Raw genomic sequence first — 17763 nt, 5'->3', positions numbered from 1 at the left:
AGGAGTCCCAAATTGATCATTTCCGCCAGGTTTTAAATAAGACAGTTTTAATATTTAAGTAACTCACCACAATTCTGCTAGATTAAAAAACAATTAAAAAAAAAAAATACTTTTGCTTTGTGAAAACCGCTTGTCTTCTATTTATGATTCTCGGAGGTGATGAGGTGAGTATATGTGATGCATTTTAAGATGTTTACACTTAAATGCTGCGGTGGTCATGGTACTGGAGAAGCCTACACTACCCCCTGCTGGAGAGAGCTAGTTGCACCATGATTCTGCACTGGCCTGCATACAGCAATTTCAGATCTGAGTTTGGCTTGCAATATAGCCACACATTTCTCACTGTGTATGCATGAAACAATCGAAGTACATCAAGAAACACAAACACTGCTGTTTCAAATGGCATACTTTTAGTTTTAGTACAAAGTGCAGGTGCCCTTACAAAGTATGTACTGTTGCATACAGAATGCATACAATTGGACACACTATTCTTCATAACATTAGGCATTGAACTTTGACCCTTTTGGTCATATATCTGTCACAGGTGTCTGTCAATGAGCCGTCATCAGTCTGTGCTCTTAGCAGCTCAGTTGGTGTGATGTATTTTCCCCTGTGCAGAGGATTGTGGGTCAGAAAAGCATACTGCAAAATGTGACCGGCTGTAGTAGGACATCCTGGTATTTCTGGCATACTGCGTTGACATAAAATGTCTTGGAACAAAAGGGAATCTTTTTCTGCAATACATATAGTAATAATCTAGTATGGTAGCATGGGTATTGGTTTGGACCTAAATATAGACAACTGCTAAAAGATTCATGTTAATTCAGTTTGTGTTTTTTTTTTTTTTTTTTTTAGCTAAGACGGATCAGGCATTCAAGGAATTCCTGGATGCGAGGAACCCCACCAAGCAGCACTCCTCCACCCTGGAGTCCTACCTGATTAAACCAGTGCAGAGGGTTCTCAAGTATCCCCTGCTGCTCAGGGAGCTGGTGTCCCTTACTAATGCTGATAGCGAGGAACACTACCACCTCACCGGTAGGGAGAAAAAATTATATTTAAAGACAAGTGGACATCCATACACATGGAGGATGTGCTATAAATACAGGCCATGTTCACACTTGTCATTTTAGGGTCGTCTTGTCATGCTGTCATGCCTGGGAACATTAAGTGACAGATCTTGGCACATAAGACATAGCATTTTCCCCTACACAATGCACACACAGTGAGCAAATACAACTTGCTACTGTAAGCAAAGCACCCAAATATGCAGTCAAGAATCGATCCCCTTTACTTCATTCTGTTCTTCCTACAGAGGCTCTGAAAGCCATGGAGAAGGTGGCCAGCCACATAAATGAGATGCAGAAGATCTATGAGGATTACGGCTGTGTTTTTGATCAGCTAGTTTCTGAGCAGAGTGGCCACGATAAAGAGGTAAATGCACATTTCGTAAGATTTATAATCATACTAAATATATTTTAAGTTGCCTTGGCGGCCGTTGTACAGATCCGTTTCCCAGGACTAAATACTTATCACAATCAGTGATTGACTACTTCAACCTAGTTAACTATCTGTACATTATCAAAGTGGGGCTGTTTAGCTCCATATGTTTACGCTGTCTTCTGTACATTGCCTCCAGGGATTGAAGACATTCAAAATTGATTAAATATTCAAAGTGAATGCCAAATAATGTTGTCTAGGGAATGTATTTATTTATTTATTTATTTTAACAGCGCTCAGACAAATACAATATTAGTTTACTTAAAAGTCAACTATTACACCATTTTGTAGTGTCTATGGAGTGCAATGGATATTTGATATGTATCATACAGCAGTATGCTCCAGCAGAAAGCCCAAAGTCTGGCTTGTTATTCTTCCGTCTCTCCCGATTTTGTAAACAGTCTCATGTGTCTTAGGTCACAGAGATTTCTATGGGAGAGTTTCTCATGCATTCCTCAGTGGTTTGGCTCAACCCGCATACATCTTTGGGTCGCATGAGAAAACACCCCGACATGACCGTGTTTGGTGAGTCTGCACCCTACCCTCAACTTCCACCCTGCTACACTCCAAATGTTTCTGGCAATCAATGTCCTAACTGGCATACCTATTAAACACCAGACATTGTTTCACCTTAAGGCTTTGAGCACAAACAATATAGCAGACCATTTTGTATGCTACCTGTGGCTGTTTAAGTTTAATCCAAGTGTCCTGGGTTTTCTGTAGAGCCACACAAAATTGTGTCTGCAATAGCACGCAAACATCCAGGTCTGTAGTGCTTTAAGGCTTCAAGCTGGCATCTGAAATGCTTATGTGGGTTGCACTCCTTCAGTCGCTTTCCCCAAGAGGCATTTGCAGTAAAAACTAAGACACTGATGTGTTCTCGCTCACCAGTGTTCAAGAAAGCGGTGATATTGGTCTTCAGGGAAAACAACAAGCTGAAGAAGAAGATGGTAAGCATTGTCTATTGCATTCATTTGCTCTCACAAGCCACAAATAGTGTCTTTGGTGTGAAACTTAGAATTTTTCTGTTCTCCCCTATGTGGCAGACCAACTCTCGTTCAGCACTTTCTCATGGAGATTCGGACCCTTTTAAGTTCCGTTGGCTCATTCCACTCTCTGCGCTGCAGGTCAGACTGGGAAATACTGCAGGTACAGTAAGAGGCTGGCAAACGGCCACAGTATCCCCACTAAATCTTTTTGTTCTTTCTCCCCCTTTGTCTTTCCCCACACAAACCACCTCAGCTCATTCTCCTTGCCCACCCACCTGGCATTTCTGCTCGTTCCATCTTTATCTCCTTCTAAAGCCATAAAACCATATTTGGACCGTGTGATTAAAAGCCCTCTCCTTTATTCCCCCACTCTCCCAGGAACAGGCACAGAAAGCAGCTGCATCTGGGAGCTGATTCACTCCAGGTCTGAAGTAGAAGGGAGACCGGAGACTGTCTTCCAGCTGTGTAGCAGGTCAGAGATTAAACTTTCAGGCGGGATTAATGTTGGTATGCATTCATAGAACTCTTTACACATACCAGAATAATTATGGTTTATTATTTTAGTCTTCTTTTTTCCCTACCATTTCTTTGGTTATTATAACATTGTACTTAATATCAATTTGCTTTCCAACGGGGCAAGAAATGAAAGCAGTCAGGTGGTCGTAAACAAGCAGTTTAGCCAGATTATCTAACCCACTTTTTTTTTGTGTATGGCCATAGTGTCGGTTTCTAACCAAACACAACCATGGCAAGTACAGTTGGTCAGCATTGATCTGTAAACAATCCCCTGTGATAGGTGTTTACAGACAGTTTAGGTAATCATGTTACTGTTCGCCTTCTCTCCAAAAAAAGGTTTGGTTAAACAAGCAACCATTCAGATGTCTTTTTAGACATGTTACACAGATCTTATTGTTGCTATTATCGATGGAAAGCATGGTCATGGCTACAAAGAAAGACCCAAGTGGTGATCAGCTGGAATGATCTTGTAATTTATTCAAACATATTTAAAATGTAATACGTTCTGACCTCATTAAAGTAAATAAAAATGGCTGAAGTGATGATTCAAATTAAGAAAATGTTTTACAGAAGCAAAATAAATGCTTGTTTTCTTTTGACATTATTCTCATGAGGTCTTTATCCTCAGCTAATATGCAGCCAGAAGCCAAACTATACCTGTAATGATTTACAATAGTTGTAGAACAGAAAATGTATAGTATATCCACTAGAATATTTTAAATTTTGTCCCCCATTCATGTAGCATTTTCCTATTTATTTTAAAGCCCTTTCCTGGTTTTTCTCCATAAACATGAAATCAAGGAGTGTTAACTTTTCCTGCTACAGATTTCCCACTGTGGGGAGATGCATTGTTTCTCTCACTGTGCCTCTAGAGTTACAACTCACTCCAAAGACAATTGCTGTCACCCACTCCCCCCCCACACCAATACACAAGTAAACAAAGAGTTTTTCTATTGACCCTCAAGCGTTCTGGCGGTGAAATGCACCACGATGCAAAGAAACACTGTCAACCCCGACACAGAACTCTGAAAGGGACACAACGCCGTAGCTTAGCAGTAAAAACTGTGACCCAATTGGTAATTCTCATTACACACTGTGAAATTGGGATCCCTCCTAATGAATTACCTCACCCATTTCGCTGGGGACACAATGGAACTTTCACCAATCCCGTTAATCTATATTTAGCTTCAGAAATCAAGTTTAACATATCTGTGCTCATGTTACTATGGTACCTCTGCTGTGTCCTCCTCAGTGTGCCAGAGAACAAGGTCAACATCATCAAGGTGATCCGCTCCATCCTCAGGGAGAATGTGAAGCGGAACATCAGGAGTGAGGGCACGTTGGAGAGAGGCTGTAAGGAGCGCCTAGTCCCCCTGCGCAGCACCTTGCCCTCCTCCGCCAGGATAGGTGAGCGTTCAGAAACATTCTTATATAGATATTTTTCAATTAAAGATCTATAAACAAAATTCAACATTTGTTTCCAGTACTAGGTACTGCCTCCTGGGATGTTTTCCTATAAAAACATGTCCATATGGCAGAGGAGTGATTCTTGCTGACTGATATTTAGCCTTTAAAACTTTCTGTGTTATGCTAAGTATGCATGTACTTTATATTCATATCTCACTTTTTAGGTCATAAAATGCTAGAGGGGCTGAGGGTGTAAGTGTTTTGCTCAGATAAGAGTGGCATTTCTAACTTCCATCGCAACATTTGTTACTAGGTTCCACCAGGGCTTCCTGGTTGTGTAAACAGCCACTTGGAGATCTCGCCTCTCAGGCTGGGAATCCCAAGCTGGGGCCAGACTCAGATGAGGGGAGCCTGAGCAGTGGAACCTACAGTTTATCAGGGGCACCTCCCCCTTGCACCTCCTCTGAGATGCACAGCCTCCCTGTCCAGCAGAACTGGCCTCAGACACCTGGATCCAGCTCGCAATCCGGCTCCACCTCTGCTGTGAAAGAGTCTGATATTTTAAGTGATGATGATGACGGCTTTAGCGAGGGGGGGACAAGGAGGGGCAGTGGAGAAAGCAGTTCCCCAACTAGCGCCATTGAGGCTCAGTTCCTCCACCTTAAACTCTCAGAGAATGCTGCACCAGCTCCCTGTGTTCAACCTGAGGGAGTGGGGGACACTCCAGAGACCCAACCCAAACTGGTGCGAGGACGCTGTAATGCTGTTAAAAAGAAAGCCAGCAGTTTGAAGAGGAGCCAAGGTGCACTGTTAAACATGAATGCATACAGCATGTCACTGGACAGCCAGACGGATGCAGCAGCGTCGTCAGGGGTCATGGACATCAACACGTTGTTGGAGAGAGAGTTCAGCGTCCAAAGTCTGGCTTCTGTAGTGAATGAAGACTGTTTCTATGACTCCATTGAGATCTGTGCCACTAAATCTGGAAATGCCACCTCCTCATAGCGGACTGGATGAGAAGAGTAGATATATACTGTACCAGGGCCTCAAGGTGAGAGACTGACCAAAGCCCCTGTGGCTCACTGCTGGCTCTATTAGTGAAGCTGTGCCTAAACTCAAGTCGCTTTTGTAAGCCACAAACCTCCCAGCTAAAAGTTAGATGCAAAATGTCAGTTCTGATAGAAGACTTGGCTGACAGACCCAGTTTCTCCCCCAATGATAACTGAAATTTCCTCAGCGACGTATTCCATCCTAGTTTCTCATGCTGGTTGACCTTTGAAGAAATGGAGAGAATGTCCTTGTCAGTACCAAATGTTAAACAGGAAGAAAAGTCTGTAGTGCATATAGAGCCATGGGAATACGTTTTTGGAGGCACAGTTTGCCGGGCAGCAGGCCTTCACACAGGTCACGAGTTCATTGGTTGGTAAACTTTTCATTTGGTGTCACAGAAGCAAACACTGTAGCTCATTGGTTTTTAGAAATTACCTTTTCATGGCACTTGATTAAAGGCTGTCGTGGACTAAAAAGATCCAAAGACCTGTGGTGTTCATGTTAGAGATACTGGCTGGCCTAAACAGGCAGGGCATTGACTTTCGCAACTAAACCTTTTTGTGCACTACAGTACAATGTTTGCCCATAAATTTGAAATATTTTTTATCTGTACAGGTTTTAATGTTATTAATGCTGTTTATTTATTAATAGAGTTGATTATGCATATCTTAGCAAACTAACTTTGGGTGAAGGCTTGAACTGGCTAACAATTTGGTACATTAGTATATTAAAAAAAGCAATACCATTTGACATTTTTTCCCCACTTAATTTTAAATGTAGCTTACGGTCTTTACTCTGAAGATTGTAATTTTCAGTTTATGCATTGAAATGTTGCGCTCTGGCTGCCTGATTTTAAACTGCAATGTTTAAAAGCCAATGTTTTATTTCTGTTTGTGTCCTGTATATACAATCGTTTTTATCTTTGAAACAATGTATTCTTACACATTTGACACTGTACAGGTAAGACACAATGCAGGAATTAGCAATAAATGCAGCTTATATTTTTGTAAAAGCTTTGTTTGCCATAGTTTAAAGTACTAAAAAAGGTACTATAAAAGGCAACTCACTGCTACATGCTTTACCTTACCATGCCTTTAATGCTAGAATACCAATGAATGTGAATACCCCATTCTTATGGAATTGTTTTATAAATAAAAGTTTTATCTGAATGACGCCTGGAGAACAGTGCTTTCAACTTGCCCTTCAAAGTCTGTCATTTCAGTTGTTCTGACGGGTAAAGCAGTGCTGAAGTCTCTTCTCAAGCTTGGTTCCTGGGCTCAACTTGCCACCATTCCCTGATTAGCTGTCATAAGAAATCTAGGTATTGGATACAAAAAAAAGGTAATTCCTCAATAGAATATCTAATTATCTGACAGAAGTGGGGCACATTACATAAACTTTACTGCAGTGCTTGGATTTTATACACTGACGTGTGAAATTAACCAAGCTACGTTGGGACATTTTCAATTGGCTGAGCACATTTTGCATTACCACAAGGACAATTAGATTTCATTCTATTGTGGTAAATTTAATTAGTACTTAAAAAAGAAAAAAAAGTACCATGGCCTGAAAATTTTAATTTAAGGTTTTTTAACATGAGGTCCCTCAGTGGCTAGAAAAGGCGATAGGTGTAATCCGTGCCCTGGGTATCCTGCTCTGTCTTTTGAGAAAATGCAATCTTCCCCATCTCCCAAGTAGCCACAAAACTAGTTTTAAGGTCAAACGTATTTGACATTAATTAAACATAGATATGTAACTTAAATAAGTCATCAGGGTGGCCTACCAATATATAAAAAAAACAAAGTCTACAAATTAAGATAGTAACCAAAAGAATGACAATGACTTACCTCCTAACTGTACGGGAGAAAACATTAACACACCTGGAGGTCCACCCTTACTATTGAAACAAGAAGTACCTAATCTAACAGCTGAACAAAGAAAAGTGTGACCGGTGAGGAATACCCGTTGCCCGTCGACGGCCGCCATCTTGGCTCTTTAAATATCTGGTGATCCCCAGCTGTAGCCAATCATGGGTTCAATTACCACAGCACTATTTGCATGTGAAAACAAATTAAAACTAGACACAAATATGACAGCAGTTGTAACAGACTGGCTCTAGTGGCTGTAATTCTGCACCAAGGCTGAATTTGGGGAAGGAGACTTCCTAAACGGTATTATGGGACCACTAAGTCTATATAAAAGCATCCAAGGAGAATCATGTCATGGGACTTTTTAAAAGCAAATGTGTGTGGACAGGTTATGTTGCAGAATAACAGGTGAAGCAGCTTGTGGTGTTTTACTACTTTAGAGTCATTGCACAATTTAACAATCTGTTACAAATCATTTGAGTGAAGCTGTCATGATGGTGGATGGATAACCGCTACAAGTCAGTTTGGTTCAAGTCCGGTGTGATTTCTACACTTACCATGCACTGACAGACCGCTGTGGCAGTTTGGTATCCAGGTTAACTATGAAGGGTGGTGGGTATAAAATGATTATAAATGTCCTCCAGTTACCTACACCACAGCATTTCACTCTTTGAAATGCTATGACTATAATTTTTTGACATTATATACACGCACACTAGGATTATTTGACATGCTATACTATTACAACTTCTTGATATACTATACTGCCTTTTATTACTAATTAATATACTATGACCTTTGATATACTATATGAATCACTTTTTTCAATATTATACCATTACTTTTCTCACACACACACACACACACACACACACACACACACACACACACACACACACACACACACACACACACACACACACACACACACACACTCTCCATCTTTTGACAAGGTGGGGGTTGTAGCCTTGACCAACTGCCACTTGGCTCGTTTTAAAGCCATTATGTCTCTCCCTCATAGGTGCGCCAAATTCTCTGGGCGGGCAAGGCAGAGAAAGGGGAGGTAACCTTGCCCCTTATGACCTCATAAGGAGCAAGATTCCAGATCGGCTCATCTGAGCTTTCATTTTGTCAAAACGCAGAGCAGGATACCCAGGGCTCTGTTTACACCTATTGCTGTTTCTAGCCACTGGGGGACCATGGGCGGGCTGTGGGAACGCATGTTGATGTTGAAAAATCTCTAAGTAAAAATGTTCATGCCACGGAACCTTTTAATGATTTGTTCCCCCCCCCCCCAAAATACTGTGCTATGACTTTCCAACAAACTTGTTCTTTGGCTCGGTCGGTTTGAAGACTGGTTGGGGGTTTGATTCCCAACGAGTGCAAATTATTTTCTAAGTCTGATGTCCAGAGGAAAGTCACACCATACTATGACTTTTAGCAACGTACTATACTATGACGCGTTAATGATTTTTATTCAAAATGCTACATTTTTGGAACAAAACCTGCTGCGACAAGGACTGAACTTCTGTACATGGGGGCACACGCTCAACCAAGTGAGTGTACTTAGGATTTTAATAACCGGTGAAAACGGGGCCTCTCTCTACATACCTATATGTCTTTCTCCGTCAATGTAAAGAAACAGTGGCAAGGATAGGCGTGACATTGGAACTTATTTTTTACTCTGTATTTTGCATCCTCAAACTCCTTTTCCACTTTTCGAATAATTATACAGCTTTCTATGCTAAATAAAGTCTGATTTAGGGATTCATACTTAATTCAAGCCTAAAAATGTTCCACATCATTCGTTCATTAGGAGTTTTATACAATTATTTTCGTACTTTATAAATATTGAACACAGCTGTTTGAGATTTTCCAAATTTGACCCACCCATTACACCAACTCATTCATTACTCTGATTTCTTCATCCGAAGTAAAGCCGGCAATTCAGCTTAGCATCAGTTTATGCAAAAAAATGCCATTCCATATTGGTATTATTTGGCTTTTAAAGCCTTTATTTATTAGAACCATTTCCACTTTCCCCATTTCTTTACAACTTCACCTTTTTACACATTTTAACCAATTCAATTTTATCATAGTATCAAATCTTAAGAGATGCCATCTCAAGACAGTGTATATAAAACTTAAAATATTCCACTTTCGTTTGATATATTATTGGTAGGCCTATTAAACATTTAAATCAAATTTATACTAGTTAAAACCATTCCCACTACTTCATCTTCTTCTTACCAATTATGCCAGCAATCCAGTTTAGCTTTAGGAATTTAGCTTTTCAGCATTCACAAGCATTGTCTGCAAGAAAATTATTTTCTAGTTTGTTCTAAGGGAGTATACTTTTTACTTCACTAGCTACACCTTTTTGGGAGTTATTTTGCATATGTATATTGTATACAAAACCTAGCACGACTGATCAAATGATCATAAAGGAATCATAACAATGGTAATAAATTGAAATAATGTTGGATACTTCTCTACTTTTATATGTATTCGCGTTTTAATACAGGTGTTTTATAATAGATACACACACGGTATTTAGAACTGCATTGTTTACATTAGCATTGATATTTTTATTCGTGATACTACGTTTTTAAAACGCAATCATACAAAAACTGGTGCATCTTAGATATACATGTCATGATTAACTGTTAAGAGACTTTCATATACAGGTTTTAAATTAGTTGGCTCTTTACAATATGTGTCCAATACCTGCAACCAATTTCACGTGAGGATGTTCTGACTCACCTAGCTGCACTCGGGTCTCCCGCGAGGCTGGTGGAAACGGGAGCTCGTAGTCGTCCTCTAGCTTTAATTTGTGTACACTGGGCAGCTGAAGTTAGTTATGGGCTTACAGAAATGATATGGTCCAAACAACAGCAAAATCTTCTCAGCGTGACATAACAAATATCGCTACTCGCTAATGCACAGGTGTATCTCATTAGCGGCTAATTACTTTCCCATTGCGCGTGACGTCAGTTCTCTCCCTCCAATCTCTTCCCACACATGCTATCATCTCCGAATATGAAAGCTTATCATAACACAAAACCAGCACAGAGCTCTCTTGATAACACACCGCGTCAAGGCTGCCAACTTGGCAGCCCTACATACCATCTCTGCCATGTAGATCTTATGGAATCCTGATTGTGGTTGAAGACTTAACACTCACCAATCATCAAAACTGAGTGAATTCTCCCTCTGGCAACTCAACCTTAGCTTGCCATCTGCCACACTGGCAGGCAGCAGCCCTGCCATGTTCTGTAGCTGATAATACATTCTAGCTTTCAAAAAATGAATATTTAAAACTTGTAACAACACTTTTATTCTTATTTTATTTTTTAATACAAAACATACAATTCACACCACTGACACATCACTTCCACATCTGATTTGATTTGCATTTTGAAAAGGTAAAGGGCTAGATTTGATTAATTTCGATTAATTGCAGATTGGGTTTAATTTTTTTTTTATGTTTCTATAAATATAGACATTACCAGTGGATTCCTCTTCATTTAACAACTAAATTCTTTCTAGAGCTGATAAATTCCCACCACTTTCCTCCTCCGTTTAAGCTCGGTCTTCCAAGTGACTAAGCAATACAGTACATAGGGAGGAGGGAAAAAGATGGCCTGGCTACCCAGTGCTGCCATGTAGTTCCCATTTTCAGGTCCCTCGGGACAAGGTGTCATGCAAGTTGGATCTGAAGTAAGAATGGTGAAATACAGAGATACTCACAGTTAAAGAGCTACTGTGGGTAACTACACATGCCTGCCATGAGCTGTCCTTTCCTGGCGCCAGGTCTTGGAACGGATTCAACCCACCCAGGATCTTTATGGCCTTGTGGTTCTTGTCTCTGTTCCAGTATTTCATGTATACCAGGTTACCTATTGCTCCCTTGGTGCAGGGAAAAGGTTTTTAAAAATGCATGCCTATGCCAGTGGAAATGTCAAGGCTTAGACTAAGAGCAGTTTGTCGTCTCTCTGTGCTAACAGAGGCTATTAGTGGGCTTTGCTTAGTTTCTGTGCTTTTTGTTTTATTTAGCAGGGTTGAGGATTGGGTGGTGTGCCGGTTGGCTTGTCCATAAATGTGTCCATTGGTTTGTTTCTTTGCCTCGCGAGGTGCTTCAGTCTGAGCTCCTCTCTGAACTCATAGCTGAGCAGACTGGGGTCATGGCAGCAGAAATGAGCATAGGCATCCGCTAAAGCCCTGAACTGGGGTATGGTGAGATCTGTGGGGCGTAGAGTAGGGTCCACGTCTGCCTTCTGCATCATCTCCTGTGTCAGCTCTACACGACATGCCTCAGGGAACAACTTTCTGGGGGGAGGAAAGAAAACATGAAGACATGGTACAGATTCCAACACTCAGGTCGCTTTGATATCTTAATGATCATGCAAGTTTAATGACATTATAAAGTTCAAACAGAAAGAAATTATCCCTCAGCGATAATTTCAAATCTGTGAAGTTAATTGAAATCACACAAAGGGCTAGAGCTGCTCATGAATTGTTAACTTGTTCCACTGCCATGCTTCATAGTCAAGGGACTTAGACACTGACACAAAACTCACTCTGACACAAACTTCTCCAACATTAAGAGGGCAATTATAATTTTAATGTCCAATTTTTACTTCTTTTGCTGGTCCTCACCCTAAAAGGCTTCTTCAGAATATTTATTACACAGAGGTAGCCCTTCATTTTAAAAGACATTTCCTTGTCTTAAATATTCCTCTTTGTTCTTCCGCTGCAGGTTTGTAAGCAATAGCCAATCCCTCTCACATTTAGCAGTACAGATGCTTTTTAGGCGCTTCGGTGCTGGTGCCTCCTTTCCAATTTGGTGCCACAAACCCGCCGTAGTTACATAAAACATGCTGCCTCGTCTTCCTATGCCACCTCAATGACTCATAATTGCTGCTCTCTTTTGCACAGCCAGTGTTCTTTTGTTATGTGGGCCTACATACACTTCCTAACAGGCACGGGGGCGACGGCCAGTGTGCACATGCGTGTGGACGTGTTGGTTTGTTGCTAGTGGTTTTGAACAGAGCTCTCAGCATGCTTCGATCTTCATCATTTGGTTCCAGAAAGCCTAAAAAGTAGTGAATTTATTTGACAGTTTTGTGTGTGTGTGTAAGACAAAGCAAAACCAAATCAAAACCATTCTAATTAATGATGAGATGAAGACACAGCTGTCAGAAAACAGGGAATGAAAAATGTAGAGCGAATGATAGATGAGGATGATGAGACATGATTAAAAAGTAAAAAAGAGAGTGAGGATAGATGCTTTGCAAGCTACATCAAGTTGTAAAACTGTGCTTACTCTACTCCTTTATGGCAGTGCTTCCTGCGGAACTGGAAAACGTTCCGGACGACTTTCTCCACCAGCTTGAAGGGTTGTTGTATCTGGGGCTGAACCAGAGGGGTGAAGTGAACTACTCCCACATCCACCTACACACACACACACAAAAAGAGAAAGAGACACCTTAAAACAAGATTGCAGACTGCGGTAGGTGTGAGGAGAATGCAAAGTGTGGCTGGAGAGAAAGGTTGCCTGACAAATGTCAGAGATACAAAGCGAGAGGGGAGGGGGAGGGATCAATAAACTGGGATAAAAGAAAAGAGGAATGGTAAAAAATGAGATGACGCAGCATGGCTGGCTGGTGAGCCGGTTCCAGTTGCCACAGTAACACCTGTGTGACGGACCATAGAATCTGAGCCTCTTTCCCGTTTCTCCACTGAGTATCTCAAAACATAAGACCCTGACTCACTGTAGCATCAAGGGTGAATCCAATAGAGCATGAACATATATGGATCCAGGAATTGGTACGTTAGGCAGCCACAGAGCTCATGTGGACAAAGGTACTATGACTAAATCTCTCAACTGCTTTCAACTCCTTAAGAAAGTTGGGGCAAAACTACAAACTACTACTCCAGTCTTTCCACTAACGCCCAGCAATTACTGATGTACCCACAGCGCAAGTACTGCTGGTTGGGAATCACTGAACTGAAGCAGAGGACCGGTGGTGGTGGTGGTAACCTTAGCTCTAGTTCTTCACTAGCTGCTGACTCCCGATCCTTCCTGTGCCAGCCCTAAGCTGACATGACACACTTTTGTAGTATTTGTGCCAGACTCAGCAGAGTCTAACTCTTTCTCTCAAAACACTTAACTTTCAAGCACATCCTACTACATCCACACATTCTCTCTTCGCGAGTTCCCCTTTAAAGCATTATCATTGACGGGATCCAAATAACCAAAATGCATTCGGATATTTCTGAATATCTGGATCTGTGCGTTTGCAGCCTCAAACAAGGCCATAATATTGGCAGCAGAGTGGGGCGGTCACCTGTCTGTCTTTCCATAGATGGCAATAACCTTACTTCCCTAGTAAGGGAGCAATGACAGGGACTGTACTATGAACTGGCTGAGCAGATGAAAACCATTAGAAGCCTCTTTATATAGCAATGTATCTTTTATATAGAAGAAATAAAAAATGAAAATCTATATAAGTAGCTCATCTGAGTGGAAAATAAATTGAAATCAAAAAAGGGAATAGGGTATTTTTTTCAATGAAGGATATACAAGCTGACACCAGAGAAGACAGGTGATGCATATTGTACATGGGCAGACATATAAATGAGAGGAGACAAAAGTTGTAAAGGAAGGAAGCATGCAGGTGCATGCATTCTACACAGCATGTTCACTTAACATCTAATCTCAAGTCAAGCATGCAAAAAAAAACATGCCCGCAGACTGGTTTCCCCCTCTTACTCATACAAACACATACACAGAAGTCAAATAAAACAACATCTACTTAAGCTCAACAGCCCTCCTGTTGAGACTATATGCCTTGTGGAGCTCCTTGTGAAGATTGTATTTCTGGATGGTGTGACTCACTCACAGCTGCCTTTTTGCTTTCCTGGACAAGGGGCTGGTATCGATAATTAGAAGAGAAAAAACTAAAGCGATCTGAGGACACGCAAAGGATTTCTAATGAGCGGTTTAAATTCCCCTTTTCTGCGAACAACTGAGGTAGCACTTGTAAACTGCAGCACTATCTCTTATCAGATCTATAGATCCCGTAGTCCGGAGATGCCTGGCTGCTTCTGAGCCTCCTGCCGCAGTGGCGTTTAATGGGACGGCAGCAAGGGAGACTGCTCGTCTTAACAGCCCTGAAGGTTATGTGCAATAATAGTGCAGAGAAAGCTTCAAAAATCAACCCAGCTCCAGCATTAGATTCTTTGACATTAAGGGAGAAAGATAGTTGTGAGTTGAAGCTGTAAGTGCATGTACTGTCCAGCTGAGTACATCTCATGTTTATTTTAATGTTGATTCTTTTCATGTTTAACTCTATCATCTTTAAGTCTATCATTGAATGATTACTTCATGGTGTATTCACAGTGCCAGTAATGCTCTCGGCTGCTTCATGATGAGTTTATTATTAATACATTAAACCTTTTAGTTCATATGATGCATTTTAAATGCAAAGGCCATGTGGCAGGTGTTGTCAAGGGCATTGAGAGGGGGCTGCGTTATTTGGTTAAGAACAGAGACGTTTATTATGACAATCAATCCCTCCACCTGTCGCTTCAACATGTGAGGATTCTGGTTGGGATTTTATATTTGGATCGCAAAAATGCTTCTATCAGTCTGTTAGTGATGCAAGATCAGACCACCATCTGTTAGGAAGAAGCAATAAAAAGGAATGTCTTTAATTTCCCTCTCTGTTGGAATAATTAGGCCATTTATATTCTGCACTTCATGATTTAAGATAGGAGCAAGGGGAAAAGTCAATATTCGGACTATACAGGCAGCAGCATTTCAGCCATCAGCTTGTCCAAGTCACTTTGCTGCTATGATTTATGAATGGCCTTGCTACATGGCTTCACTAGGTAGCGCCACTGGAATATATCCCCCTCTCTGCCATTAATCCTTCCCCTGATAACCTCAACATGCAAGGAAACTCCATTTTAAATCACACGTTGTCACCTGGGCCCTCCATTGAGGTGCCATAAACATACCCCCCCCCCCGGCCCATAAAATACTTTGCATCTGCTGGGCGGTCCTGAAATGGGGTAGCAGACAGACTGACTTATTGACCCTATCTCACAACCTCAATATCTCTCCCTTGCTCAAGTTCTCCTATCCCTCACCCCCCTTCCCTTTTCTTTATACAGGTCTCAGTTAGCAGACAGACTGGGAATACTCTGACGTTAATCATGTCCTGTAGGCTTGAGCAAACTATTGTATTTAGCAAGGGAAAACGAGTGAATCCTTGTTAGTAATTTGGCCTCTAAATTTGATTTTTTTATGTAAGGATCTATACTCAAACTGAAAAGTCTTGCTCTGACTCCCTTAATCTGGCTAATTTGATCGGAGCTTTTACAAAGACTTTAAACGTTTATATAGACTTTAAACCTGCTTCTCTCCATACGTATGGTATACTAAATAATCTGATGAACTAACACCTTGCATTTCTTTTTTTTTATTGAATTTTAACATAATAAAATAATAAATTTACATACAGATAAACACACCTTGCATTTTACTGTAAAAAAGAAGGGTTATAATGCTGATTCCCCTGGTACAGCGTTTGAAAAGGGCAAGATATGTTAGATCTCTATTTAAAAGTCATATGTCAGCTATGTCTGCAACTTAAGACCTTTTCTGGCCCACTTAAGTACCATAGTCCCACATCCGTATTAACATACTTGTGAGTTACCATATTTCATGTATTTGACCTTCCCAAAGCTCAGCAGGAAACTCTATTACTCCAGCTTTGCCCTGCGCTTCTCCAGCTCCCCTTTTTCCCCACTTGCACCTCAGACGTCTCTTTCTTGGTGAGTTCTTGCCCAATGGCGTGTGAGCAATAATTTGTCATGTCCCTCTAAGCGTAACCCAGACGAGATGGCAGGGGCCCTGGGGCATCAACAGCCACTGCACTACCTGAACCACCAACACTTGCACTTACATAATGGCAGGTTCTGAGAAAGAGCATGGGGATGGAAGAAAGCTATATACGGACAGGGAATACAAGATAGAAACGCTCACAGTGATCCTGCAAAGGCGGAAGAGCTGCATTAATCATGACAATACCTTGAGAAGACAACCTCCATTACATCAGTGGAGGGACACAGCCTCTCGGAGAGGAGAAGGCAGCAGTCAATGCTGCTGAATATACTCAGCTGATGTTGCTTGAGGGGTTAGGGGAGGAAGGGCTTTGGCTTCCTGTGCAGGCAGGCCAGCGTACTTCCCATGAAATCGCCTACATTCAAGACTGTAGCCCTAGTTTGACAAGATCTGCTCCTTTTGAGAGACACTTTCGCCACAGAAAAGGTTGACCTTAGCAGAATTTTTTATTTTTTTTATTTACTGGGCCAACGGAAAAGCACATGGGGACAACATAGGAAAATTGTTTTGATGGGACATTTAAAAAGTCATGAATGCAATTCCACACGGTTCGCTTTAGACTCGGTCTTAATGGAGTAAGCTGAAGAGACTCATTTCCTCAATCCATGCCAGTAATTTTGCAACATGTCACATGTGTTTAGCCTTGAACAGGTTTACACGTATTATGTTTGGTGAAACTGTTCCACAACAAGATTGCATTGACAGCGACATCACAGCTATCACACGACACCTTGCATCTCTGCTGTGAACAGACCGCCTTTGCAAGACGATGAGCACGGAAACCAATTACGCAAGGGAGGACATAAAAGAGGAAAATGCAAATTAAACGATAAAAGCCCCTTGTGTGGGCAAAAGGGAGTGTGGCTGGTCCGGCTGTGCCTCAGAGCTATAGTGCAAAAAAAGCTAGAGAGCTCTGCTGTGAGGTGATAAAATAAAGGGAACCACGCTTATAATAGCCTGCAATATCTTCACACATCACAGCGTCACTCATCTGCACTCACCAGGCGTATGTTAACCGCGTTTTGCTCTTCTCTCCTTCCATCTTTTCCTCTCCTTTTATCCAGTACCTCTATAATCTATTTATTTATTTATCTTACTCCCCACAGAACAACACCAGCATCAGCACTTAGGATCTCATTGGTCACAAGGAGACAGGTCACACACACCATCCTGTAGTGTGCCTGTTGGAAAAACTGGAAAATGTCTTTTCCTGCTGCAATGGTATCCCACAAGGAGCCCGGAGAATGTAGTGTTGAAGGTCGACACCAACATCACACTGGAGGTAATTTGGTGTGCACCGTTCACGCATGCAGGCCAGATCTCATTTTAAGTAAAGGTCTCTTAAGGATAGTTTACAGGAAAAACAATGGATGGATAGAGTACTGGGCCATATTAAACAAACAGATCAATAGCTGAACAAATCAATTGCTACCAACCTATCTAGACATAATGACTACACATCACTGTGGTCAATGCCTGGTCGTTATACTGTAAGGGAGGGGGGGGGGAATAGGCAAAATAA

The 17763-nt window shown here is 41.4% G+C and overlaps 2 protein-coding genes across 9 annotated transcripts in view; one reads left to right on the top strand and one right to left on the bottom strand.

The window, feature by feature from the left end:
• The window catches only part of tiam2a (TIAM Rac1 associated GEF 2a), a 73524-nt gene extending 66892 nt beyond the window's left edge, over window positions 1-6632 (top strand). For all 6 annotated transcript variants that reach the window (XM_032501061.1, XM_032501060.1, XM_032501056.1 and 3 more), the window contains 8 exons: window positions 856-1035; window positions 1313-1431; window positions 1914-2022; window positions 2389-2447; window positions 2544-2646; window positions 2865-2958; window positions 4255-4409; window positions 4723-6632. In XM_032501061.1, the coding sequence (XP_032356952.1) occupies window positions 856-1035; window positions 1313-1431; window positions 1914-2022; window positions 2389-2447; window positions 2544-2646; window positions 2865-2958; window positions 4255-4409; window positions 4723-5414 (1511 nt within the window). In that variant the 3' untranslated portion in view covers window positions 5415-6632. The remainder of the gene's footprint in view (window positions 1-855; window positions 1036-1312; window positions 1432-1913; window positions 2023-2388; window positions 2448-2543; window positions 2647-2864; window positions 2959-4254; window positions 4410-4722) is intronic.
• The window catches only part of tfb1m (transcription factor B1, mitochondrial), a 41533-nt gene that overhangs the window by 5742 nt on the left and 18028 nt on the right, over window positions 1-17763 (bottom strand). The window contains exons 7-10 of one of the 3 annotated variants that reach the window (XR_004327042.1): window positions 12654-12781; window positions 11392-11656; window positions 11022-11346; window positions 387-390 (exon numbers count right to left, since the gene is read on the bottom strand). Coding sequence is in view for 2 of the 3 variants with exons in the window: in XM_032501065.1 (XP_032356956.1) it covers window positions 11380-11656; window positions 12654-12781 (405 nt within the window). In the remaining variant the exon portion in view is untranslated. Of the gene's footprint in view, window positions 1-386; window positions 391-10703; window positions 11347-11379; window positions 11657-12653; window positions 12782-17763 lie in introns of those variants that run through there. The other 2 variants (XM_032501066.1, XM_032501065.1) reach the window with 2 other exon arrangements.

This window comes from Etheostoma spectabile, chromosome 20 (assembly GCF_008692095.1).
Source record: "Etheostoma spectabile isolate EspeVRDwgs_2016 chromosome 20, UIUC_Espe_1.0, whole genome shotgun sequence".
NCBI lineage: Eukaryota > Metazoa > Chordata > Actinopteri > Perciformes > Percidae > Etheostoma > Etheostoma spectabile.
Note: the sequence above shows the minus strand (reverse complement) of the source record. Positions and strands in the feature narration are given on the sequence as shown.